The 24,576-nt window shown below is 60.7% G+C and overlaps 1 protein-coding gene across 1 annotated transcript; it reads left to right on the plus strand.

Annotated features, from left to right (window-relative positions):
* Window positions 1-6,642: 6,642 nt before the first annotated feature.
* ICOSLG (inducible T cell costimulator ligand) lies at window positions 6,643-12,664 on the plus strand. Its single transcript, XM_060099742.1, has 5 exons — window positions 6,643-6,677; window positions 7,563-7,931; window positions 8,628-8,909; window positions 10,950-11,120; window positions 12,058-12,664. Exons 2-5 carry the CDS (start codon window positions 7,592-7,594, stop codon window positions 12,207-12,209), a joined length of 945 nt encoding a protein of 314 aa, XP_059955725.1. The 5' UTR covers window positions 6,643-6,677; window positions 7,563-7,591; the 3' UTR covers window positions 12,210-12,664.
* Window positions 12,665-24,576: the final 11,912 nt, after the last annotated feature.

The following is a 24,576-nucleotide window of genomic DNA, read 5'->3' on the forward strand; positions in this document are numbered from 1 at the left end:
CGGAGGGACTTGCTTGCAGAAGGCGGGGTCCCAGTTCGCCCCAGGCTCTGGTGAAGACAGGACCACTGGCACATTGACAGAGCCGGCTTCAAATCACGTGTGATGATTCCCAAAGGGGCCTTTCCAGGTTAACCAGAAAACTCCCCAAAGGGACCCAGACTCAGATAGGCACATAGATTCTGCTTGTCCTGGGCGTTACACTGTGACCTGGGGAAGCTTGGGGCCAGTGCTGGTGCTGATAGTGGTTTGTGGAAGAAAGGTGGGGTTACAGTTGGGCTTTGTGAAGGGTGTTTTAAAAGTATCTTGAAATAGAATAGAAGTTGTGATGGTTAATTTCATGTGTTGCCTTGGCTGGGCCACGGTGCCCAGACATTTGTTCAAACATTATCCTGGAGGTTTCTGTGAAGGGCTTTTTGGATTACACTGATACTTAAATCAGTGGACTTTGAGTAAAGCAGGTTACCCTCCACAGTGCAGATGGGTGCTGTGGTCTGAACTCATCTGTTGATCCTAACCTAACCTAAGCTCCAAGGTGACCGTATTAGGAGGTTGGGCCTTTGAGAGGTGACTCCAGAATGGGATTAGTGCCCTTACAAAAGAGGCCCCAGGGAGCTCCCTCACCCCCGCCCACGTGTGTGTGACTGTGAGAGGGGCCCTCACCCCACCCTGCCAGTACCTGATCTGCCACTTGCAGCCTCCAGAACCGCGAGCAGGACGTTTCTGTTGTTTATAAGCTGCCGAGTGTGTGGAATTTCATTATAGTGGCTGCATCGGACTGCTACAGTTCCAAGCCATCAAAGGCCTAATCTTCCCTGAGCGAGAAGGAATTCTCTCCGAGCACAACGCTTCCCAGGCCTCCAGCTGGCCAGCTCACCCTGCAGGTTTTTTTTTTTTTTTTTTTTTTTTTTTTTTTTTTGCAGTATGTGGGCCTCTCTCACTGTTGTGGCCTCTCCCATTGCGGAGCTCAGGCTCCAGACGCGCAGGCTCAGCAGCCATGGCTCACAGGCCCAGCCGCTCCGCGGCACGTGGGATCCTCCCGGACCGGGGCACGAACCCGTGTCCCCTGCATCGGCAGGCGGACTCCCAACCACTGCGCCACCAGGGAAGCCCACCCTGCAGGTTTTGGGTTTATCAGGCCTCCATAACTACATGGCCAATTCCTCGAATAAACTGTCTCTCTTCCTGTCTCTCTCTCTCTGTCTCTCTCTCTCCCTCTCTCTCTCTCTCTCTCTCTCTCTCTCTCTCACACACACACACACACACACACACACACACACACACACACACGGAGAGCCCTGGCCGATAGAAACATCTTCATCTTCATGAAGACCTTCTCTCCAGGCTAGCAGGAGGACAATACTGGGCTCTGATGTCACAGGTCTCCTGTCCAAGTGCTAAAGGTCTGTAATGAAACCAAGGTCATGGCAGCCCCAGAAAACACGGAGGGCCAGTGGGGACAGGAGCATCTGAGCACAGATGAGACCCTCCAGGGAGGCCAAGCTCTGGGACCAAACTGACCACAGAGACGGGCACTCGTGCCAGCGGTTGACGGGACAGGGCTGGGAACAGCTGCTTCCACCCAAGGCAGCCAGCGCCGAGGGGCCCGATCTGCCAGTGTTATAGCTCTATGTCAGCCTGCTCCCAGGCGGGGCCCAGAGCCTCTCAAAGCAGCTTTATATCTTCTGCTCTCTCTCAAACACCTTGAGATTCTGCCTCTAAGTATTTAATCCCACTTACAGAGGCCCCTTGTGACCCCCTGTGGTCATCTGAATAATGGCCCCAGAAAGATGTTCCTGTCCTAAATCCCAGAACCTGTGAATGTCACCATATAGGGCAAAAAAGGACTTGGCCGCTGTGATGAGATGGAAATGGGGAGACTGTGCTGGATTATGTGTGATCCCAAAGGCCCTCGCCAGGGGTGGCAGAGGAGACCTGACCCCATATAGAGAAGGCCATTGCCGTGGGGCAGAGATGCAGCTGCAAGACAGCGGGCACCTGGGGCACCCGGGGCGGAAGAGTCAGGAAGGACCCTCACCTCCAGCCCCCCAGAGAAGCGCTGGTTCAGGCATCCCACCTCCAGAACTTGAGAGGGTGCATTTCTGTTGTTTTAAGCCCCAAGTTTGAGGTAATGGGGTCTTGCTTCTGTGTCTGCACCCAGAGCCTTGAATCTTCAGCACAGAAGCAACTCCAGCTTGGTTCCCAGGTTGGCCTAGATAGCCTTCCAGGTGGGCTTCTCTCTCCGGCCCCCCCCAACACACCCCCCGCCCCGCTGCCTGAGAAACAATCACGGGTGAAGGGCGAGAGGGGAAAACCTAACCTCACCCTCAGGAAGTCTCCTGAGGGCTGTTCTGTGTGTTCATTCGTCTTGAAATCCTCTGTTTATAAGCCACGTGCCAGTATTGGTGTGAATGCTTTATGTGTATATTCACTCACAATAACCACGTATCAACTTAGCTGCTTTATGAGGAAGACGTTATAACTATCACCACTTCGCAAACGGGGAAACACAGGCACAGAGGGGTTACCAGTCGGAGGTTCCTGGGGCTGGTCATCTGCCCGCTCCCAGGGTGTCCCCCCGCCCCGCCCCGGTCCTGCTCGGACGTCCCCTTCCAGCCCAGCTGCACTCCCTACCGCTTGCCTGCCTGCTCAATAAACAGCGTGTTCCTTGGGCCCAGGGTGCCCACTCTTGGGTGGGCCTGGCAGCAGCACTTGGCCCTCCGGGGTCCGGGGAGGAGGGCTGCCCAGGAAGCCAAGCCTGACCCCTTCCCCACAGCAGCCGGCCGCTCCGCGGTGTTCGCCCCCGGAAGCCCACCGCGCTCCCTCCCCTGCTGCCCTGGGGCTGTGCCCCCCGCCGCACTGTAGGGCTGCAGCCTGGGACGCCGACTGGGCACCTTTCCTTCCCTGCTCCACGTGAGCCGACACTGTGAGGGTGGCTTTAACCGAGGGGGCCTCTCCATCCCCCAGGACCCGAGGTTGCGTGTGGGGTCCACCCCTTCCACTCCCCAGCTCTGCGGGTAAGGTGGGGGGGCGATCTAGGTGGGAGCGGGACTGGACCCAGGAAGGCGGGAGGTGTCGGACCCAGCCGGTCCCTTGTCCCTTCCTCCTCACCTGCGCGTGATGCTGGGTTGGCCCTCCCCACACGCGGTCCTCCTCTGCCAGCTGCTGCCAACCCCGGGGGAGGGGATCTAAGGCCACCGATATCATGCCCGCTCCGGCCCTGCCGGCCCTGATACGGTGACCACCCCACCACCAAGTGTCCCCGCTGCATCTCTTCTAGATGCGGCACTGGTTTTCTGGCTCTGGGGATGGGCAGCGCCCTGAGACCCCACCTCTGATCTGATTTATCCCCACGCCCGGTTCTCCCGGCCAGATCTTACTTTTCCTCCCTGCCCCCATCTTTCAACCCCTTCCTGACACCCCCCCACCCAAGTTCAGGCTGTCTGTGCCCTCACTGGACACTTGAACGGGAGTCCTGGCCAGGACCCCTCTCCCTTCTCTTCCCCCCGCCAAAGGGAGGATAGATCCTGCTTGGCCTCTCTAAATCCCCCCCCCCAACCTGCAGCCTGACCTGGGAGGGGTGAAGTCCCTGCGCTTTAGGACCACAGGCCCACCTCCCTCCCTGGCCACCCGCAGCCCCCATCCTCCTCCTCAGCAGCATCCCCATCTCCCAGCCCAGCTCTTTTGCTTCCTTGTCTTGTTTGCTCTTGTCGGCCACAGAAATGTTAATTTCCACCAGGCAGAGGTTCTCTTATTTTAAGCTTTTCTCTTTAGCACTTACATAGGCCGCGTGTGGTAGGTGGGCACTAAATCTTTGTTGAAAGAAAGACAGCTTGCAGGTGGCTGGGGCCAGGGGAGCCCCCTGGGCTCTGCCCTCACTTTACACCCTGCCTGTCCTGCTCCCCAAAGGCTGGCCTCAGCATCCCCATCAGCCTGGGCCGCAGGACACACCCCTCGCGCCTCCACCGACAGGAGCCTCCAGACCTGAGTTGGGTGCCTGGGAGCCCAGGCCCTTCCGGGGACGGGCCGGCCTCTTGCCTCATGGCTCCACCCACTCACCTGGCCGGCACCCACCTGGCCGGTGCGGGAGGAGGGCGGGGAGCCCTAACGCAGCTGGGCCTGCAGAGAGGAGGCCGTGTGGACTGGGAGGGCTGGGCAAGGAAGGAAACAGGGCGTTTGCCCCCAGCGCCAGGGCTCCGCGCCGCCTTTCCCAGACCAGAAAAAAAAAAAAAAGTGACAAGTCCCACACGCTTGGAGGAGCAAAGACAACTGGTTTCCACGCGGAGGGCTTTTCAGAACCTTTAATAGGCAAATATGCTGCGGCAGGTGGCCCAGGACGGACAAAGGACGCGGCAGCACGGCTGACTGGGGGGAGACTAGGGCTGGGCTGGACTTGAAGGTGGAGCCCGCCGGCCGGCCTTCCCTCCTTCCCGCCACCCATTCATTCGTCCCTGAACAGCCGTGGAGCTCTGACTTCACCTGGCGCTGGAGGTCCTGACTGCGTCCCGAGAGCGGGAGGGAGGACGGGAGCCTGACTTTCAGCCCGCCGCGCCCCGCTGGCTCTCAGGCCACAGGGGCAGGGGGCAAGCGCAGGCGGAGCCGGGGCGCTTGGGGGCGCGGACGTTCTGCGCGACTCCGGGGCAGCACTGAGGCTCCCACGGCCCCTCCAGCTGGGCAAGCCCTCCCGCAGCGCCCTCGGCCGCCCTCCTCCACCGGACCTTCCCTGCCGCCGAATCGCCGGGGCACCTACTGCGCCCAGGCTCCAGGCCCGGAGGACCTGGAGCCCCAACCTGCAACCCGCAAGGCCCGATTTACGCCCTCTCCTGGGAAGGGCTGAGCTTTCGGGAGTCACTGCCCAAGCTTCCGTTCCCTCGCGCCGGGCCCGTGGCCAAGGCCGTGGGAGGGACCGGGCCGGGGGTGGGACCAGGGGCGGGGCCAGGATCGGGAGGGCGGTGGGCCGGCGACCAGCTCCGCGCCCACAGCCTCCGAGGCGCGGACGGGAGCGCAGCGAGTGCCGGCCGCTCCGAGGGCTCCCGTGGCCCGAGGTCTCTCGTGCTCGTGCTCGGAGCTCTCCCGCGGCCCGACGGCTTCCGCGGCCCGAGGTCTCTCGTGCTCGTGCTCGGAGCTCTCCCGCCGCCCGACGGCTTCCGCGGCCCGAGGTCTCTAGGGCTCCGAGATCTCCCACCGTCCGAGTTCCCCCGTGGCCCGGGGTCTCCGCCCCCACCATGCGGCCGAGCAGGTGAGTGTGTGCGCGGACGGCGGGGAACCGAGCCTGGTGGCACAGCGGAGGCCTCGGGCTCCGGGAGCGGGGCGGCACCGCGCGGGGCCGCGGGAGGCGCGGTTACCTGCCGGCGTTGTCCGCCCGGCGGCGCGGGACGCGGTCAGTACGCGGGTGTACCCGGGGCGGGGTCCCTGCCGAGGAAGGGAAAGAGGAAAGCTGGGAGAGAAGACGTAGCGACCCGCTCTCACTTCCCGCCCCTCCCCTCCCCGCCCCCGGCCGGCGGTGGCCCAGAGGACAGAAGGGTGTGACTCTGCTGCGCCAAGGTCGCTCTTATTTACCTCGAATGCCGTCTGGTGCCCACCAACTGGTGACGTGCCCCCCGCACGCCTGGGTTTTCCCCCTCCTGCATCAGCAAAGGCAAACTGGGGAAGGTGCCGGCCAGCTGGTCACTCCTGGTCTCTCGCCAGCTGAGGGGAAGGCAACAGCTTTTTGCCAAAATGCCCCCTTCTGGGCAGTCTTAGCGTCGGCAGCCTGTGCTTCCCTTGATGAGCTGATGAGGTACCCCATTCCCAGGTGTCCCCCACGCACAGCCCAGAAGCCCACCCACCCCAGGGTCCCACCACCCAGTTCTCCCCAGTTGGAAATGCAAATAAAGCCTATTCCCTCAAGAATGGGAAAATAAAAATACTGCCATGTCACAGCCACCAGCCACCTACACCCCTGAGCAGAGGGCCCCGTCTGTGCTTTCTCCTATCTGACCCAATGAGGAGTGGGCTGGGGCAGGTGCAGAGTGGTGACAGGTGAGGCAGGGGCCACCGCTGAGGCGTGCAGGGTACAGAGGCTCCCAGGCTGAAGGTGCCAGGAGCCTGGGAGTCATGAGAGGGATCTGCCGGCCCCCGGGGCTGAGCTGTCCACCAGCTCCGGTGGAGCCACCAGATCTGGATTCAGATTGATCACGTTCCTTCAGGAGGTTGTCCTGGGGCTCACCCGACCCTGGCGCGGGGAGGGGGGGGGCGCATCTTACATCTTCTCTGTCTCTCAAACTTCAAATGCCCCGAAACTGGGTTTTTTTCCGATTTTATACAATTTCTTAGACTCCATCTGTGCAAAGCCAGGCCACCAGGGGGCTGGTGATTCCTCTCCACACCCTTTGTCACACTCTCATAAGTGCTTTGAGGGGCGGTTTATTAACTTGGGAGCTGGTCCCTTGCAGGGGCTGCCGGCCCCCTGGGGCTTGCCTGCCGGGCAGGGAGGGGTTGGTACTGTCTCTGCTCCTTGAATGCCTGGCTGCCCGGGTAGCCTGGGCTGATGGGCTGGCTGTGGGTGTATTCCCACTGGGATGGTGGGTGCGATCGGCTCCTGCCCCCACTGGGGAGAGGCGGGACTCACCTGCCTTTTTTCTGGTTGCTTTTTCCCAGCCCTGGACTGCTGTTGCTGCTGCTCTGCGGCCTGCGAGCTGGTAAGTGTAGACGGTGCTCTTTCTGGAGACTTCCAAGCCCTTCAGTGCTGAGCAGTGAGGATCACGGGGTACAGGTGTCAGGGGGGTCCTCCCCACAGCCCTGCTTGCTTTTCCAGGGGCCCTTGTGAGAAAGCGGGGCCCCCAAGCCCAGGACAATTGCTGGCATTGAGAGCCACAGAGGGGAGGGCTCGGCCAGACCCCGTGGTTCTCCTTTTGTGCTGTGTTTGGGGCAGGCAGAGCGCAGTTCCCCCCAAGCGTTTCAGAACCTCCGCTTTCCAGAGGAGCTGGGAGCTGGGCTTCCTGTTTCTCGTGACCCCTTTGCTCCCCAAAGCCACCAGCTTCCAGAAGAGCGCAGAATGGGGATATGGCACCACAGCGGAGACTGAGGCCTTGCCTGGCCTTCCAGCCCACAGGGCGACGGGTCAGGGCACACAGCCACTTTCCCTGCTGGCATTTGAGTGGTTGTAACAGAACCTCGCCGGGCCTTCTCGGATGGAGTTGCAAACACTACTATAATGATGTGGTTGAGAAGCTGATGTTTTCTTTTCAAATGTCTGAGTTTTTTTAAAACACCTTTTTATTTTGAATTCATTGTAAACTCCCAAGAAGTAGCAAAAACAGGAGTCCTGGCTGGCTCCCGGCGCGATGACAGGAAACCGACCCTGGCGATACATCAGAGCAGCTTACGGCCAGTGTCCGAGTTTTTAAACTATTGTTGCTTTCCTATGTGCATCTTAGTATTAATACATTCCTTTCCTACTGAAATGAGTCAGAATTGGGGTTTGAGTCTTGCAACCCAGAAGCTCCCCCGCCCCTCAAAAGGGTGACTTCAAAGTTACGAGTCAAGTGCGGAAGATGAATTCTGTTCTTTCTGGATGCTTGCAGAGATTCAAGAAGAAGAAGAAGTCAGAGCGATGGTGGGCAGTGACGTCTGGCTCAGCTGCATTTACCCTAAAGGAAACAGCTTCGATTTAAATGACCTTTATGTTTACTGGCAAATCAGTGTGCCGGGCAAACGGAACACCAACTCCGTGGTGACTTACTACCTCTCGGGAAACAGCTCTGCCGGCCACGGTGACAACCACTACAAAGACCGGGCCCGGCTGTCCCTGGACGGCATGAAGCAGGGCAACTTCTCTCTACACCTGCACAATGTCACTCCCCAGGACGAACAGAAGTTCAGCTGCCTGGTGTTTCGGAAATCCTTAGAATTAGAAAAGATTTTGGAAGTCACGGTCACGCTCAACGTGGCAGGTAAGATGGGGGAGCTGCCGAGTCGATTCCAGCCCAGCCTTACGTCCCGGAAGAAGTGTCAGTAAGACCTGTTTTCTGTGGCCCCTTCACCCGTGTCTTCCCTGAAAGGAGATCCAGATCCCTCTAGCGGGCTTCTATTTAAACGATGTGTGCAGCTTAGGCGGTGGAAATATCGTTCGGCTCCTAAGAAAGTTTTCCAGTAGCCAAGGTGCCTCCTTCCTCACAAGAGCTCCTAAGCTTGCTGTCCTTGCCTTGAAACTCTCCAATTCAACCCAAACTAGACGTTTTCATGAAATTAGGAGGCAGTGGTATAAGGCACTAAATGAGGTCAGAGTTTAGGAAGAAACTTAAAGCCCCTCCACCAAGTTGCTTGGGGCACCATTCAGTGGAGAGACGGGTGAATTGCCAGCTGACTGTGTCACTAGACTCAGAGGAGGCCAACCCCCTTGGGGTGGGGCGTGGGTGCTGGGCACTGCCTGCCCGGCTCATAGCGCCCCTGTTGGTGGGTTGGGGGGTGTGACTCTGGTAGAACAGGGCCCGTGCTGCTGCCCAGACCACAGCCTTGGTCCCGGCCCTGCTCCGGTGTCCGGGGCACGACGGCTGCCTCCCCGCTACCCTGGCCCTTGGCACTGTGTGCCCCCCCCTTCTCTGACCTTCGGAACCTGGCACCCCTCAGCCTGTTTCCCTCCCCTGCAGCAAACTACAGCATGCCAGTGGTCAGCGGCCCATCCCAGGACGAGGAGTTCATCTTCACGTGCACGTCCATGAATGGCTACCCGCGGCCCAACGTGTACTGGATCAATAAGACGGACAACAGCCTGCTGGACGACACCCTGCAGAACAGCACCGTGTCCCTAAACGCGCGGGGCCTGTACGACGTGGTCAGTGTCCTGCGGATCGGGCGCGGCCCCACCATCGACGTGGGCTGCTGCATCGAGAATGTGCTTCTTCACCAGAACCTGACCAGCGGCCAGACAGGTGAGGTTCCGAGGTCTGCACACTGACCCCAACCCAAGGCTGGGGGCCAGGGGTGACTTGGGGGATCTTCTCAGGTGGAAGACAAAGCCCCTATGAAGTGACTCGGCAGCGGCTTCAGAGGTGGTGACAGGGAGAGGAGGTGACAGGCATCACCGTGCGACGGAGGGCAGGGGCCTGCCAGGTGCTTGGGGCGCATAATCCTCACGCACCTGGGTGGGTGTGTGTGTGTGTGGGGGGGTCAGTTTTGCTGACCCATTTCACAGATGAGGGACTGAGGCTCCGAAAGGTCATGTGACACTTCAGAAGCTGCAGGCTGAGGCGGCGGCAGCATCAGGATTGAAGCCCCTCCTGCACAGCCACCACCCCAGCTCCTTGGACGTGTGCCCCCTGGGAAGCCAGAACCCCTCCTCCACCAGGGGGTCCGGCTGGGCCTGGCTGCCGTCCCAGGTCCCCTGTGGAAGGGTGCATGCGGGTGACTCCTTCGTAGAAGCCACAGGCTCTCTCAGCCTGTGTGTCCCTGTCACCAGTGTTGAGACGCCAGGGAAGGAGGAGCAGGAGAGCTGGAGGATGGGGGTGTCGGGGGCCTGCCTGCCGCCGAGAAGCCGCCCAGCTGCCGGGAGCCCCTGTGCCCAGGCACTCGCCTTTCTGGAATGCAGGCGCAGCCCTGGGACTCAGCGGTCACGGTCTTCTGGCTGCACCAAAGGCCTCCGCTGGCCTCTGCGTCCCAGCAGGGCAGCCGGATGCAGGGGAAGGGGAACGGGAGGGTCTCCTGGGGCCGTAGTCTCGGCCCAGCTGCTCTGGGGGACAACTGGGAAGCCTGTCAACCCCCATCAACCCGCCCTGTGCCCAGACCCTCTGAATCAGCACCTCTGGGCTGTCCAGGCAACAGGACATGTTGAAAAGCTTCCAGATGGTTCTCAGGTGTGTGGGAGGCCTATCCACTGTCTGGCTCATGGCTCCTTCGGGTTTCGGCAAACACGTGACACTTGTAACCAGCTGCCCGGGGAAGTTATTGCTTGTCTGCCCATGAGAACCACTCTCAAGGGACACAATGGTTGGACACTGGGACAGGAGGATTGGCCCCCTCGTGCACTGCCAGCGGGATGGGAAATGGTGCAGCCGCCGTGAAGAACAGTCTGCTGGTTCCTTAAAGATTAGCATGTGACCCAGCAATTCCACCCCAAGGTATGCACCCCAGAGCGCTGGAAACGAGAGTCAAACAAATACCTGTACATGAATGTTCACAGCAGCTTATTCACAATATCCAAAAGGTGAGAGCAGCCCAAGTGTCCACGGATGGACGAAGGGATGTGTCCATCCACACAGTGGAGCATTACTCAGCCACGAAAAGGAATGAGGCAGTGACCACGCTGCAACGTGGATGAGCCACGCACATGATGCTCAGGGAGAGAAGCCAGACACAAAGGCCACACAGTGTGTGATTCCATTTGTACGAAGTGTCCCGTATAGGTAAATCCAAACAGACAGAAACTAGATTAGAGTTTGCCAGGGGCTGGGAGAGAGATTGAGAAGTGACCACTGAGGGGTAGGGGGTTTCCTTTTGTGGTGGTGGAAAGTTCTGGAATTAGATAATGGTTTTGACTGCATGACCCTGTGAATGTACTAAATGCCACTGGATTGTTCATTTTAAAATGGTTAAGTTTATGTTATGTGAATTTCATCATCATTGTTTTAAAGCCAGCAATTAAGCTAGAAAGAATTAATTAAATTAAGTTTAGTTTAAAAAGCCAGGAAGACTGTGCTTCCCACCACGCCCATTCCCAGGCGTGGACCTTTAGGAAGGGCTGGGATTACAGGTCACACAGGTAGGGTGAGGAGGAGTGACATCCCAGGAAGAGATGAAGGCTCACCTGAAAGAGGAAACCCTTCTCTCTGTCAGCTTTGTAGCTTAAAAATCACAAAATACCTCTGGGAAAGTTTGGTGGATCAGTACTTCCCTTAGCGCTCTCTCCTTCAGGATGAAGAAACGCCCTTTTCCTCCTGACCCTGTAAGTCCTGGGTTACTTTCCTTTTCTGCAGAAATGTTCACGGGAACCAAGGACAGCATCACAGAGGACCCAGTGGACGACACCCAAGATGCGGTGAGGCGGCTGGTTCTCAGCGTCCTTGCCGTGCTGTTTGTGGCCATGGCCCTGGCTGTGGCCACGGGCTGGCTGTGCAGGCGGAGATGTCCCTACAGAAGCTACGCAGGTATCGGAGAAGCCCGCGCTGCAGACAGTGCACACTTATTTTGTTGGGGTGAGGGCTGGCCTTTCCCAGGATGTTTACAAGCCCTGCGTGGTGCTGCCCTCACGGGAAGCGCGCTTTAATCGTGCTCACGTGCGTGAGGATAGCAGCCCCAGTGCTCCTGGGTGTGACCTCCGCCTCCGAGATCTGCGCCCCAGAAGGGAAGTCCGGCCTCTGGGTCTGGGGGGGACGGCGGACTCCGAGTGTGGACGTGGTGTGTCTGTGGAAGCCGAGTTGCCTTCAGCCCCTCAAGGCCGTCTGTCCAGTTCTGGCCAAGCTCAAAGACAGATCCAGAAAGTCTGGGTTGTGACCGTGTAAAACGAAGAAGCAGAACCCACAGTGGGCAGCAGAAGAGCCTAGAATGTGGACCCTGGGGCCACCCAGGTGTCCCAAGAGGGCCTGAGGGCTGGGCCCTCAGGGGAACCCCTCGGGGGGGGCCAGCACAGTCTCCCCAGGTCGGCCTGGTGGTGGAGGTCAGCGGGCATCCCCAAAGGTCTTATTAACTAAGTCGGGCTCCTCCTGGACTCCTGGGAGGGTGGGGAAAGGGAGCGCGGCTGGATTGCAGAGCCTGAACACAGTGGGAGCTCTGCCTGATGGGAGGGGTTTCTGCATGCCGCCTGGAGCTTCCACTTGGTTGCCAATGCCATCTACCCAGAAATACTGCCCACGGCCCCACTGCCGACCCAGCCAGGCCGCTGAAGGCCCTTGAGCATCTTGAAGCGTTTCCCACCCTGACCTCTTACAAAGTCTCGTCCTGGAAATGAGGGCGGCCTAAGGAGCCCTCACCCGAGCAGGAAGCCGGAGGAGCGTGGAGTCGGGCGCTGCTGAGTGCGGGGCCCCTGGGGTCTTCAGAGAGGCCCCCTCACGGCCTGTCCTGAGTGTTTCTGGTTTGTCCCAACAGGCGCCCAGGCTGCGAGGCCGGAGCTGGAGCTCACGGGTCAGTTTGCCAGGAGGGAAGGAGACCCGTGGAGGAAGCGCGGGCCCAGGGGCTCGGGCGAGCTGGGCACGCCACTCTCTCTGTGCCCGCTTTTCAGCACGGGTGCTACTCGATGACCAGGAAATAGGCGTTTCCAGTTTCTGAGACGGTGAAACCCCAAGCGAAGGCCTGTCCCCCTGGCCTTCCTTGGCGTGTAAGCCCGTCCTCTTGCTGACATTGTGCTATGGGATTTTCCAAACGTACAGCTACACGTACACGTCAGCAGAGAGCCTGGGACCACAGCCCCGCTGCCCCTCCCCAGCTGCCCGGCTGGTCCTCCTGTTCTCCCTCCGTCTCAGCCCCACCCCTCGGGGGCGGGGGCTCTCCAGCGAGTCCAGACCCTTTGTGCGGGCACCTCACTGTCCCAGAGCAAAGGTCAGAGTGATTCCCCGCCCCAGTTTGGGAAAGTAGCCACACGCAGGGCCTTCAGTTTCGGTTTCCCACTGGCAGGTGCCTCAGGCTGCCAGGGCCTTTGTGGTCAGGCCTGTGGGCTCCGTGCCTGAGGCCAACGACCATACCTCTGAGCCCCGTCTCTCCACCTGTGAGAAGGGTCGTCAGGAGAGGGTGGGCCCGAGGTGTGCACGACCCACACGGCAGTGCCCGCCCACCTGTTCACCCAGGTGATTCCGGGGCACGCAGCTGCCTGGTGCCGCAGCAGGTTCCCTCCTGAGGCCACTTTCAGACGAGGCGGGACACAGCTTGCTAAAGAATCCGGGCCTGCTGACCTGAGAGTCCGATGGGGCGCCCGTCTGCAGGCGTTTTCAACCCTGTTTTCACCGTCCTGGTTCCTGAGAAGATGAGTCTCTGCCTCCAGAGTGACAAGGAGCCGCCTCTGTGCTCACGCCCCCTCCCCTCTTTCCTTCCAAGAGCACGTGTGACAACAGCTCCCCCAGGACGTGCCACCAGCGGGGATGTCGGGTGGCAGCTTGAGAATTGACCCAGGCAGGCTGGGCAGAGGACACCGTCTGCGCCCGTATTGGGGGCTGCATGGACACTGGGCCACCTGGCCTTGTGGAGACACACGGGCACCCCCTGGAAGGGCCACGCTGACCCCAGGGAGCACGTGGTGGGCACTGCCCTGACCCTGGCAGCCCTTTCAAAAGGTCAGCAACTCCTCGGGGATACATGTGCCCCCAAGTAGGTGGGCTCCCCACCTTCACTGGACCAGACAGGCTTCTGAGGCCACTCTCTTCCAGGATGACCTGTGCTAGGCCATGTTCACCCCAGGTGCAGGGGCCACGTGCTGGCTCTGCCGGTCAGTCTCCTGCCCCACCTCCGCCCCGAAGACCCGGCGTCTGTGCACACGTGTCCTGAAGCACTGAGCGGGCGGCACCGGAAAAGCCCCTGGAATTCATGTCCCTCCAGAACGCTCCCTGGGAGGAAAACCCGACCTCATTTGTTTTGGTCAAAAGCTAGGTTTCCCTCCTGAAAAACACAGTGAAAAAACAAACAAACAAAAAAAATGGAATTTTGGGAGAAGGTCTGTGCTGGGCATGGTGGTCTGGGGCTCAGGCTCCGCTGCAGGGAACAGGCAGGCAGGACTGGGACACACGTCTCCAGCAGACACCAGCATGGACAGGTGACCGTCACAGTCCTTCAAACGGGGGCCGTGAGTGGATGGTGGGCGGCCTTCCGGCCACATGGCAGCCTTTCTTCAAACGCAGCAGCAATTCCCTCAAATCTTGCTGGGCAGCCCCTGCCGGCCCCGCACCGTCACCCAGGGCCCCTCGCAGGCCTCCCCTGGGGACCTGCACGGTCGTGACGGAGACTTCACCTCACGTGCCGGGTTCCTCGGAGCCCGCCGGGCCCCCTGGGCGACTGGGGTGGGCCAGTGGCCAAGTCCACGGGGGCAGCAGCCTGACACCCTGGCCCTGCCCAGGCGGTTTGCATGTCGATTCCTGGATTGCATGTAGCAGTGCACTGTTTCCAGAGGGTTCTGCAAAGATGGCTGCCAGGTAACCCCGGTGGGCACGTCCCCAGGAAACGGGTCCGTTGCCCCTGTGGTCATTCAGCCCTGACGGGCACGTGAGGCCTGCGCTCCCCAGACCCAGACTCGCAGCAAACAACAAGGCCGGCTCAGCGCGGAACCTGAGCCAACCGTGTTCCAAGAAACTGTGCGTCTGTTTGTCTGTTTTTGTACCAAGGAGCCCTCATGTGGCTTTTCAATAGGTGTGATGAGGGACCCACACAGACTTTAGCATGAAAGCATTAGAAGACAAGTGTGGTTCCTCAAAGAAAGGCAGAAGGTCACATGACATCACGAGCAAGAAGCCTGAGGGGCCCTTGAGTGCAGCAGGTGGGGTGCCTCAGGTGGCCGCAGGCCTGTCCCCAGTGACTGTGATGTGACCCCAGGACAGGTGCGCCCAGGGGCCTCTCCACCGTCCTGTCCGAGGCCCAGCCTGCAGACCCTGAGAGGCCCCTGGAGCTGGGCGGGTCGGGGCTCTCAGCCCGGCAGGACGGGGCAGCCGCAGGGAGACTGAGTGTGCTTCCAGCTTTCCTATCAGAAGGGGTTTCCTTCTTGGGGAAGCGGCTAGGCCGGCCTCCCGCTCAGACTCCATCATGCGGCTGCCCGGGGCTCTCCTCCCATGCGCTTGCGGGCTCTGCCTGGGCCCTGGACTCCCGGGCGGTCGAGGCCACGCCCTCCAGGCTCCGGACCCTGAGTCATCAACTCCCCGCTGGGCCCCAACGGACCCTCGCCGCTCCCTCCGGCCTCTGGGGCCACGGTGCGCTCTGCCCAGCTCGCACGGGTCACCCTTGGCCTGTCCACCCTGGGGGCTGCTGCTTGCACCTCACGCTGTGTCGTGGACAGTGTGTGAGTGCCACGTTTTGACGTTTCTGGAAGCCTGGTTTTGGAGAATACAAGCAGTCAGCGTGCCTGCGTCTGGCAGCTTTGGTCAGTGTGCACGCAGGCTCGGTCCACTCAGCCCATCCTGACTGCCGTCGGGGACCCTGCCCTTGCCCCGTCCGTCCTCACCCGGGTGGCCCTGTCCCCCAGGGGACATTGGTCAGCATGGAGGCATTTTGGTTGTCACTCTTGGGGGTTCCTACTGGCTTCTAACGGGTGGTAAGCGGGACAGTGCTCGATGTCCCACCACGGACGGGGACCCAGAGGTCAGTGACCCGAGGGTGAGGATCCCGTGTCACCTTCCCGGGGACGGCAGGGCAGCGAGCCGCTGTCCCGGTCCCCATCGCACGGGGCACAGGAGAGGCGACTCGTGGTTCAAGGTCAGGCCCGGGGAACGTTCCGGGTGCAAGAGTCCGAGGTGCTGGCACTGCCATGGGGGCAGAGGCCACCTGGCCGTCCCAGCAGCCGGAGTCCTGGTCTCTGGGGCCCCGTGGCCCCTGCCCCCAGCGCCCTGCTCACAGTAGCTGCGCAGTGAACACCCGTCAGGGAGGCGGAGCCAGGCCAGCAGAGGGAGGCTCGTCTCGAGGGCAGGGTTCAGAAGGGATGTAGCAGCCGCGGGACCAGAGCGCCTCACCCTCCCGCGAGGTGAGAAGGCTGGAGCCAGGTTCTGCCTGCAGCTCGGACCCTCCCCGTGACCGCAGCCCTCACCCTGCGGAGGGCCGCCAAGGCTTTGGAGAACCTCGGGAGAAAGCCACCCTCCTCTGCCACTGCCTGGCGTGGCCCCAGTGCTGTGACGCTGGCCGCTGGTCAGCGGCGGGGCCCGCCGGCGGCTCCGGGCAGTGCTGGTGCTGGACAGGCACATCCTGTGTTCACATCTCCCTCCAGGCCCGACTTTTCAGGAAGAGGCCGCTTCCACCGAGAAGGCAGCTTACGTGATCTGGGGTGACTCTGTCCTTGGTGACGGACACCCCGCACCGCAGCCCGAAGAGCATCTGCGGCTGAAGGGGGCAGTCTTGCCCCCCTAGGGTGGCCTTCCTGGCCCACAGCCATCCTGCCTGCCCCAACGTGTCCGTTCTCCAGCCCTGACACAGCCCCGCCCCTTCCAGACTCCCGAGTCCCAAGGGGAGAGAGCCTCTGTAGTTACTAGTAAACATGGCATGGTTTCCTTGAATCCGTGTTGGTCCTGCCGTCATCAGGGAGAAGCAAGAGGCCGGGGTCTTCAGTGTCGGGAATTCAGGGGCTTGTCCCAGTGACCAGAGGTGCGGCCCACCCTGAGCTCTGGGGAGGGGGCTTCTGGCACACCCCTGTTGGGAGGGTACAGTGCTCATTTCCTGGGGGGAGGGGGGGATGGGCCCCGCAAGACGGACATTGACAAGCTGCAAGGCCCAGGAGCTGCACAGGCCCCTGGTCAGCCAGCCCGTGTCAGGGCCAGACACAGGGCCACACCAGGATCCAAGGCTCCAAAGACCCCGATCTGGGTCTTGGGGGAGTGGCCAAGGAGCGTGCAGGCCAGGAACTGACCGGGCTCCTCCTCCCCTCCCCCACTGCCCTCCCTCCTCCCCTTCCTGGCCCTTCTCTACCCCCTGACACTGTCCTGTGGCCTGAGCCCGGCCCTCCCCACCCCCCAGCCAGAGAGTGATTCATCGCTCATCCCTGCTCCGTGGGCCTCCTGACCCCAAGGTCTCAGGTGCCTGAGGCTGCTGGGAGGGGGCCGACCAGGAAGGAGGGGCACCTGTCACACCAGAGTGGGGTTTCCTGGCCCAGGACCGGGCAGGGGGGAGGGGTAGTCCCCCACAAAGGCACGGGCTATGCTCTGAGAGGCAGCTGGAGGGGGGACTCAGGAAGCTGCTGGCCTAGAGGAAGGGGAGTTTCTCCGAGAACACAGCTGTGCACCTGTGATTCAAAATGTCCCAAATGCACTGCCTCGTGGGCGCTCAGCAGATCCAGGGCCGGTCCCCCTCACCTGAACCCAGAAAAGGACACTGTGATTTGGCTAAAATGCAGCCTGGGAGGGCTGCTGGACCCAGACCCAGGGACCCCGACAGGCAGGGCCTCTGTGCGGGGTCTGCCTGCCATGGGGGGTGTCGTTGGGACTCACCCAGGCTGTGAGGCTGTGTGCTCCTGGTGGGGGCAGGTGGCTTAAACAACAGAACCCCACTCCCTCTCCGTCTGGAGGGCCAGAGTCCAAGATGAAGTTGTCGGCAGGGCTGCTTCCCTGACCTTTCCGTGTCTCGTCCAGCTTCTGGTGGCTGCAGAGGGCCCCTGGCGCAGCCCACAGCCCTCAGTCTCTGGCACTCTGCTTCCCAAGGACGCCAGTCACTGCATTGAGGGCCACCCGACCCAGGGTGACCCCATCTTCACTAGTGACATCGGCAGAGACCCTGCTTCCAAGTGAGGTCCTGGGACGTGAGTTTGGGGGACCCTGTGCGACTCACTACAGCTCCTGAGAAGCGGAGAGAGAAGGATGGAGAGATCGGGAAGGGACACGAGGAGGAAACGGCAGAGACGGCGGGCGGGGGGGCGAGAGGGAGGGTGGGGACCTGGGCACCGGCCTGCAGCCGGGCTGAGGTCCAGACCCGAAGGCACGGCCCAGCGGCCGCCGCTCCTTTGTCCCGTGTGACAGCTGTGCACGGTTACGGCCCTCTTCGTGCCTCCACTGCAAGGGGTACCCACCACCAGCTGGGCCCGGCGGGCGAACCCCAGCCCTCGCCCCCCGAGCGGGTCGGGTCCTGCCCCTGCCGGAGCATCCTCATGGGGCATCACAGCAGGGACCACGATTCCCTTTGCCCGGGCACTGGCCCTGGCACCCCAGGTCGTCCACACCGTGATCCCCACTCCTGGCCAGTCTCCTGCAGTCGGCACCGAGCCCACAGGGGTGGCTAAGGAGGCTGGCGCAGCCTAGGGAGGGGCAGGCCCGCACCTTGCGCTGGGCCTTCCTTGGGACCTGTGCCCCCGGCCCGCTGGGTCGGAGCCCTTCAGGTGGGTGGGCAGCCCCCCAGGACGTGCACTTGGACGTGGCCCCACTGCAAAGGATGCTGGGAAACGGAGTCTTTGATCTCAGGGGGCGGCAGGGACCAGGCTGAAGCTGGAGGGAGCTGAAGGTGAGGACAGGCAGGGCGGGGGGTCCTTCGAAAGAGAAGTGGCTGACCCTGGAGGAGTGACAGGGAAGATGCAGCCGTGGCCAAGGCGGCTGACGAGGGACTGTGAGAGTGACGGGGCCCAGGCTCGGGAGGACCTCAGTCCAGCACATCCTCTTTAACCCCAAATGCCAGGCCCTGTGTCCTCAGTGGCTCCCGCCCCTCCCACCTCGGCCAGGGCCAGGGTCACTGCAGAACCCCTGCCCTACAAGGCCTGGTGCCTGTGGAGGCCAGCCTCTACCCTGACCCAGACAGAAATGTCACTAGCGGGATTCCACTCCAGACTCCAAAATCAAGAGGCTTCAGAGCCACTCTTTAGTTGTTTAGGGGGAAAATATACTTAAAAAAAAAAAAAAAAAAAAACTTCCTAAAACACAGGGGTGGGGTATGAATCGCAGAGTTTGGACTCTAACCAAGTTTTCACTTAATTGTGAGTGAAGCACAGCACGGGAGGAGAGGGCAGCACGGCCAGCATCCCAGAGAGCAGACCCCGCCCCGCAGAGCACACTCGGGTCTGGTGTGTCCGGACCTGGAAGACGCAGCAATTCCTGCCCTGAAAGTGGTGCCGTCTGCGGGAGGGACCCCCGGCCTCAGCAATAGCTTGAGGGCCGCTCCTGTGGGGACTGGGTCAGGCAGCATGACACACAAGATGGGGGGCGGCTGCAACCAGAGCATAGGAAGGCACGGGTCCCTGACGTCTCAGCCCGCCCAGGAGCCTCGCACCTGAGTCGCCGGGGACTTTCCGCCTCTGCCCCCAACCGCTGGACACGTCGGGGCTGTGTGCACAGAAGCGTGTAGCACCTGAGACATCTTCCGTTTATACCGACGTCTGCGATCGTAACCTTGGAACCTTCTACTTTTGTTAACTGATTGGGTTCTCTGATCATCTTCCAATGAAACCTCCAAATCTGAAAAAGAAACTCATTTCCTGGGTGTCTAAGCAGACCCCTTTGGGAAGGAAAAGCGTTCACGTCACCGTGTGGATTTAGTGTGTCCTTTTGGGGGGGCCACGTGGGAACGGGTAGGTGAAGGGGGGAAGGGGGAGAGTTGGCCAGGGTCAGGGGATGTTGATGGGAGAACCTGCACTTTGTGCTTTGGAGGGCCGCAAAATCTCCCCAACTTGGGAGGGATTATTTATAAACCATTACTTAATGATGGGATAAACCCGGGAATCCCTCACCCTCTATAATAAAATAAAGCATCAAGCAGAAAGTAGTGGTAACAGGGCTTCCCTGGTGGCGCAGTGGTTGAGAGTCCGCCTGCCAATGCAGGGGACGCAGGTTCGTGCCCTGGTCTGGGAGGATCCCACATGCCGTGGAGCAAATAAGCCCGTGTGCCACAACTACTGAGCCTGCGCTCTAGAGCCCGCGAGCCACAACTACTGAGCCCGCATGTCACAACTACTGAGGCCCGCCCGCCTAGAGCCCGTGCTCCGCAACAAGAGGGGCCACCATGATGAGAAGCCCGCGCACCGCAACCAAGAGTGACCTCCGCTGGCCGCAACTAGAGAAAGCCCACGCACAGCAACGAAGACCCAACACAGCCAAAAATGAATAAATAAGTATATATATTTTAAAAAGTAGTGGTAACGTATTGTGACAAAGGGCACTGGAAAAGCTGTAAATTACAAGGTTCCAGGTCTGGGAAAGGCTACTGGCTGTAGATGAGGGGCCCACAGTTCGGGGTGGGGCATCCCACGGCCAGAGGGAAACCTTATACCCAGGGGAGCCCCCGCAGCCAGGAGAGCCACAGCCAGAGCGGGACCTGCCATGTACTGAAGAAGGCCTGATCCTGCATTCTTTTTCACTGGGAAGAGTCCTGACACAAAATCAGACTTAGTTACTTTGACTTCAGCAAGACGTTCCTGGAAGGACTGTGTGGAGGGACGGCTGGCTGGCGTCCTGGCCCTGGCAGTGCCATCCTTCTGGTGCCATCGTTCTTGGGGGCAGCGGCCCTGTCTACAGGGCGAGTGGGTGCCATGTGGGCATCTGCTCCAGGCGGGGTCTGGGCTTCGGGGTTGACGGATGGGGGGTCACGGGGGCGCGTCTGCACCGGGCTGTAGCCGTCCTGCACACCTGCCTGGGCCCGAGGCATCCCTGACAATCACCGGCCCGCAGGCTGGGAGAATCGCAATAAAGCTCAGCCCGGGTAGAGGCAAAGCAACAGACGTGGTTGAAATTACTTCCCAAACTTCCTGTCTGCCTTTAGCACCTAAAAAAGGAAGTGACACTTTCGTAGTCAAGAAGCCAAGTCAGAAAGGACCCTCTTACGTGTGCGGCACTCCCAAAGCTAGCCTGGCGCTCCTTCCAGAACCGGGAGAATGGCGGGCAGTCCCCGGTTCCCAGAAGGTGTGAGGGCAGCTCTGCGGCCTCAGCGAGGGGCCTGGGTCTGGGATGGGCCAGCCAGGCCCCTCCACCGGGGGGAAATGCTGCACTCTGGCCACCCGCCCACCCGGGGTTCTGTGAGGACCAATGAGAAAGGGCTTGTGCTGCTCAGGAAAGTGACAGGATGCTGTTAGGATGTTAGGTCTGCGTTTACGCGTATACGGTCCTCCTCCTCCCGGGAGACGGGGTGGGGGGCTGCAGTCTATGGGGGGGCAGCACTGTCAGATACTGGGGGGACGGGGAGAGCGGGAGCCTGTCTGCCCCAGGGTCCAGCTGTCCTCAGGCTGGGCTGTGACAGCTCCACCCTGGGGGAGGGACCACCAGGCCCGGCCACCGAGGCAGACCCTCTGGTCAGAGCTGGGGCAGCCTTTCTGCCAGGTGGGCTCAACTCCACACATGCAGCTCAGCGCTGCCCAAATCCCGTGCCCGGATCTGCCATTCCGGCTCTAAGCCGTCCGGCTGCCCCTTGGCCTCGCTCCAGGGGCTTCCCAGGGAGGCTGCAAGGTGTCTGATGAGAAGCTGGGCCGTGAGGTTGGGGAAAGGGCGGCTCGTCCCTCCCGGACCTCTGTTGAAGTCCTTCAGAGGAAGTGGGTCTGGCCCAAGGACAGTCCGTCAGGATGTGCAGCCTGGAGGCTCCAGGGTCCATCCCTTAGGCCACAGGGTCCCTGGAGCCCTGGGCATGTCAGCAGGTGCAGATCACCGATTACCTGCAGATGTGCATCCCTAGGCAGGTAGGTCAGGGAGGCAAGTGCAGGCACAAAGCAGACACAGAGGTTAAGGTGTAGATGGGAAACCACGGTGGCTGCAAAGGTGTGATTAGATACATACACAAACTAGTTTCAAATTGTTTGTATCAAATTCCAAAATGCCTGCAGTTTTTTTCTGAAACAATTCCAGACTAGTCGGACTCCACTAGACTCTCAGGCTGACCTCCTGGTTTCACCCCGTAAAGAAGAGATCAGGCTCCTTTGTTCAGACAAGAACACCTGGGGGGGACCTCGGATCACAGGACCATGCCTGGCTCTTCCCTCCCCTTTAGGTTCAGCCAGTGGGAGTGGGGGCAGGAGAGCGGAAGGACGGGCATCTCCCCAGCTCCCCCCAAGGGGTCAGGCTGTGTCCTGGTCCAGGCCTCCATCAGAGTGGTGGCCACTCTGCAGGTGCTCACCCAGAGGGCAGAGCCCGTCACGCTCGGGCGCCCGTGTGCATGACCCCCAGCCTGTGTCTTCCTAAAGCCACACCGTGACTAGCGAGCATTTGCATGGCACAGAAGTCACAGCTTCCTAATACATTGTCATGCAAGTGGGACACGCATGATTGCTGCTTCCCGGGGGGAGGCCGAGCATCACCCACCGCCCGTCACAGTGCTGAAGGCAGAATCTTCCGATGCCATAGTCTAGCCTCTTCCTGCTGTGCCCAAGTCGCCCCTGCTGCACCATCTGGGCTGCTGGGTGTCCCCCAGAGGGTTAGATTTTGGGTACACACCCCAAGTCCCGTTAAGGCTGCCTGGGAGCTTTCAGCAAAGTTGCAAACCAGGCCAATTACAGCGGAAGGCCTGGGCTGGGCCGCAGGCTAAGAACCGCTGCTGCTGATGCCCCAGGAAACCTGGCTCCCAGGACTGGGCAACGCAGCTAACCATGGCTCCCGCCTCCTAATTTTACAGAAGGAAGACAAAGTCCAGGGGGCTTGCAAGCAAGCCAGTGACCGAGCTGGCCCGAGAACAGGGCCACCCCCGGCCGAGACAAGCAAAAGGCACCCGGGGCACCAGAAGTCCAAGGTGGGCTCAGCCGCGGACCCGAGGCTGCGCACTTGCACCTGCGTGTGCCTTCCTCCTGCAGCTGGGCTCTCTGGGCACCACAGACCCCAGGTGGTGGGAAACAGCCTCTAATATTCAGTTAGTTTGCAGCCGGTTGTGATAAGGCTGGTAGCTTGCAAAGAACTGTAGGGAGAAGCCAGGCACACACATGCCGGCTGGGGGAGCGCAGGCTCCTGGGTCTCTGACGCCCGCTCTTAGCTCAGGACCCTCCCCCAAATGATTTATCTGGATCCTTGCATTTCCTGTCCTATTGTCCTACCCGGTGAAGTGCTATTCTGTCCCCCAAAATCCCCAGTAGAAACTGGCCAAGGGCACTTTCCCTAAATAACGCCCCTCTGCATGGGGCCCATCATTTATTTGCCAAATCCAGGAACAGATTGTCGGTGTCCTTTCTTTTTCAAAGCCTGCTGAGTGCCTGCAGACCTCCACTCACAGCCTCTCCCCCGGAAAGTCCCCAGAGGTGGCGTATTCTTTGCTCAAGCAACAGTCCTCAACTCCTGGACATCACTTCTGTGGCTTGAATTGCAGCAGCTCCTTTCGATTAAGGGAATTTCCATCCGTTGGTTACAAACACTTTTTTAACCGCCTCTATTTTTAACACCGAGGTTTCTCAGCCTAGGCCCCCTGTTTGGTGAAGTTCACGCTCCCAGAGATGTCTCTTCTCGTGCGGCTGGTCCCCTGCAGCACTCTGGGTGCTGGGCAGGCGCCGGTTCTGTTCATGTACTCATCCATCCAGGGTCACTCATTCAGCCCCACCCCGACCCCCAGGAGGGGATGTGCTCAAGGAGAGCCATGTAGGGGGCAGGAACCGTGCCAGGCATCAGGTCATAGGTGAGCTGCACAGAAGTCAGGTAAACGTGATGACACGGCGAGATCAGAGCTCTAGAGGGAATAAAAGAGGAGACAGGGTTGAGGGGCTGTGTCCTAGAGTTCTACAGGGGTTTCTTTTTTCAAACTTTTTAAAAATTTATTTATTTTTATTTTTGGCTGCATTGGGTCTTCACTGCTGCGCACAGGCTTGCTCTAGTTGTGGCTGGTGGGAGGAGGGAGCTCTGAGGATTTCCCAGGCTGGTCAGGAGCTTGGGGAACATTCTTCCAGAACCTGCTGCCAGGTGATGACTCATGATGGGCTCGGACACAGCTGAAACCCCTGTGCTTCAGCCGGAGAAAGGCCTGGGAATGGCCTGTCAGCGCCCTTGGCCTTCAGAGGTCCCAGTGGCCACGTCAGGTGTCCACGTGCAAGCGTCGGGGTCCTCTTCTGTGGTCCTGACCGCCCAGGGCCCTTCTCTGTGGTCCTAAACCTCCCAGGGCCCTTCTCTGTGGTCCTGACCGCCCCCCAGGGCCCTTCTCTGTGGTCCTGACCGCCCCCCAGTGCCCTTCTCTGTGGTCCTGACCGCCCCCCAGGGCCCTTCTCTGTGGTCCTAAACCCCCCAGGGCCCTTCTCTGTGGTCCTGACCGCCCCCCGCCAGGGCCCTGCTTTGTGGTGATGGAACAAGCCGGACATTTATCTTCTGACCCGGAGGCACGTGAGAAAGCTACTTTAGAATAAGTAGCCCAGAATAACCCCTTAAGAACAGCCCTGCCCGTGGGCCCAGGGGGACGTGCACCTGTGCGAGCACACAGGCGTGGGAGGGACATGCGGGAGAACACCTGCGAGGGGCCATCATCCAGGCCAACCTCCCGAGGCTGGGCCTTTATCCCCTCCTCCCTGGTCAGCTTCACACACCTTCCAGCCACACAGCTGTGTTAGGGGCCCCCGTCCCAGACCTGCAGGGCTCCGTGCCCCCTGCTCCCTTCACGCCCGCCTCCAGGAGCTCAGGCCGTCCCTGGCCGCCAAGAGGCCCTGATCCCACCCACCACGGGCTTCCCCCCAGAGCGTCCTCCCCTGTCCGGCCTCTGCTCCCCTCCTGGGCCCAGCAGCTCCGAGGCCCCATGTCCCTGTGGAGCCTTCCCCGCAGCTCCAGTGGGGACTGATGTGACAGGAGCCCAGCTCCTCAACAGGAGGCAGAAAGGCCATGTGGGCCCCGTGGGCCCCCAGGCCTGGCACCCCACGGGGCTCTGATGCGCCGGAATGACACCTTCGCCCTCTGTGGTCCACTCGGAGGCCGTGCACCCCAGGAAGGAGGGCGGGTCACCCCCCAGAGGGCCCGGGAGCAACGTCTCCAGGGGAGGGAGAAGGAGGTGGACGCAGACGGCGGGGCCACGGTGCAGGGCTGGAAAGAGAGGAAAGTGGGCTCGCGGGTGTGCAGCAGGGGCCGGTCACGG

This window comes from Mesoplodon densirostris, chromosome 5, assembly GCF_025265405.1.
Source record: "Mesoplodon densirostris isolate mMesDen1 chromosome 5, mMesDen1 primary haplotype, whole genome shotgun sequence".
Classification (NCBI taxonomy): Eukaryota; Metazoa; Chordata; class Mammalia; order Artiodactyla; family Ziphiidae; genus Mesoplodon; species Mesoplodon densirostris.

What these genes read in the sequence shown, in the direction of transcription:
- ICOSLG (XM_060099742.1), top strand. Translation starts at nt 7,592, where the DNA reads ATGGTGGGCAGTGACGTCTGGCTCAGCTGCATTTACCCTAAAGGAAAC. An exon ending in GGTCACGCTCAACGTGGCAG is followed by an intron (nt 7,932 to 8,627) that starts GTAAGATGGGGG and finishes CCTCCCCTGCAG; the next exon opens with CAAACTACAGCATGCCAGTG. An exon ending in CCTGACCAGCGGCCAGACAG is followed by an intron (nt 8,910 to 10,949) that starts GTGAGGTTCCGA and finishes CCTTTTCTGCAG; the next exon opens with AAATGTTCACGGGAACCAAG.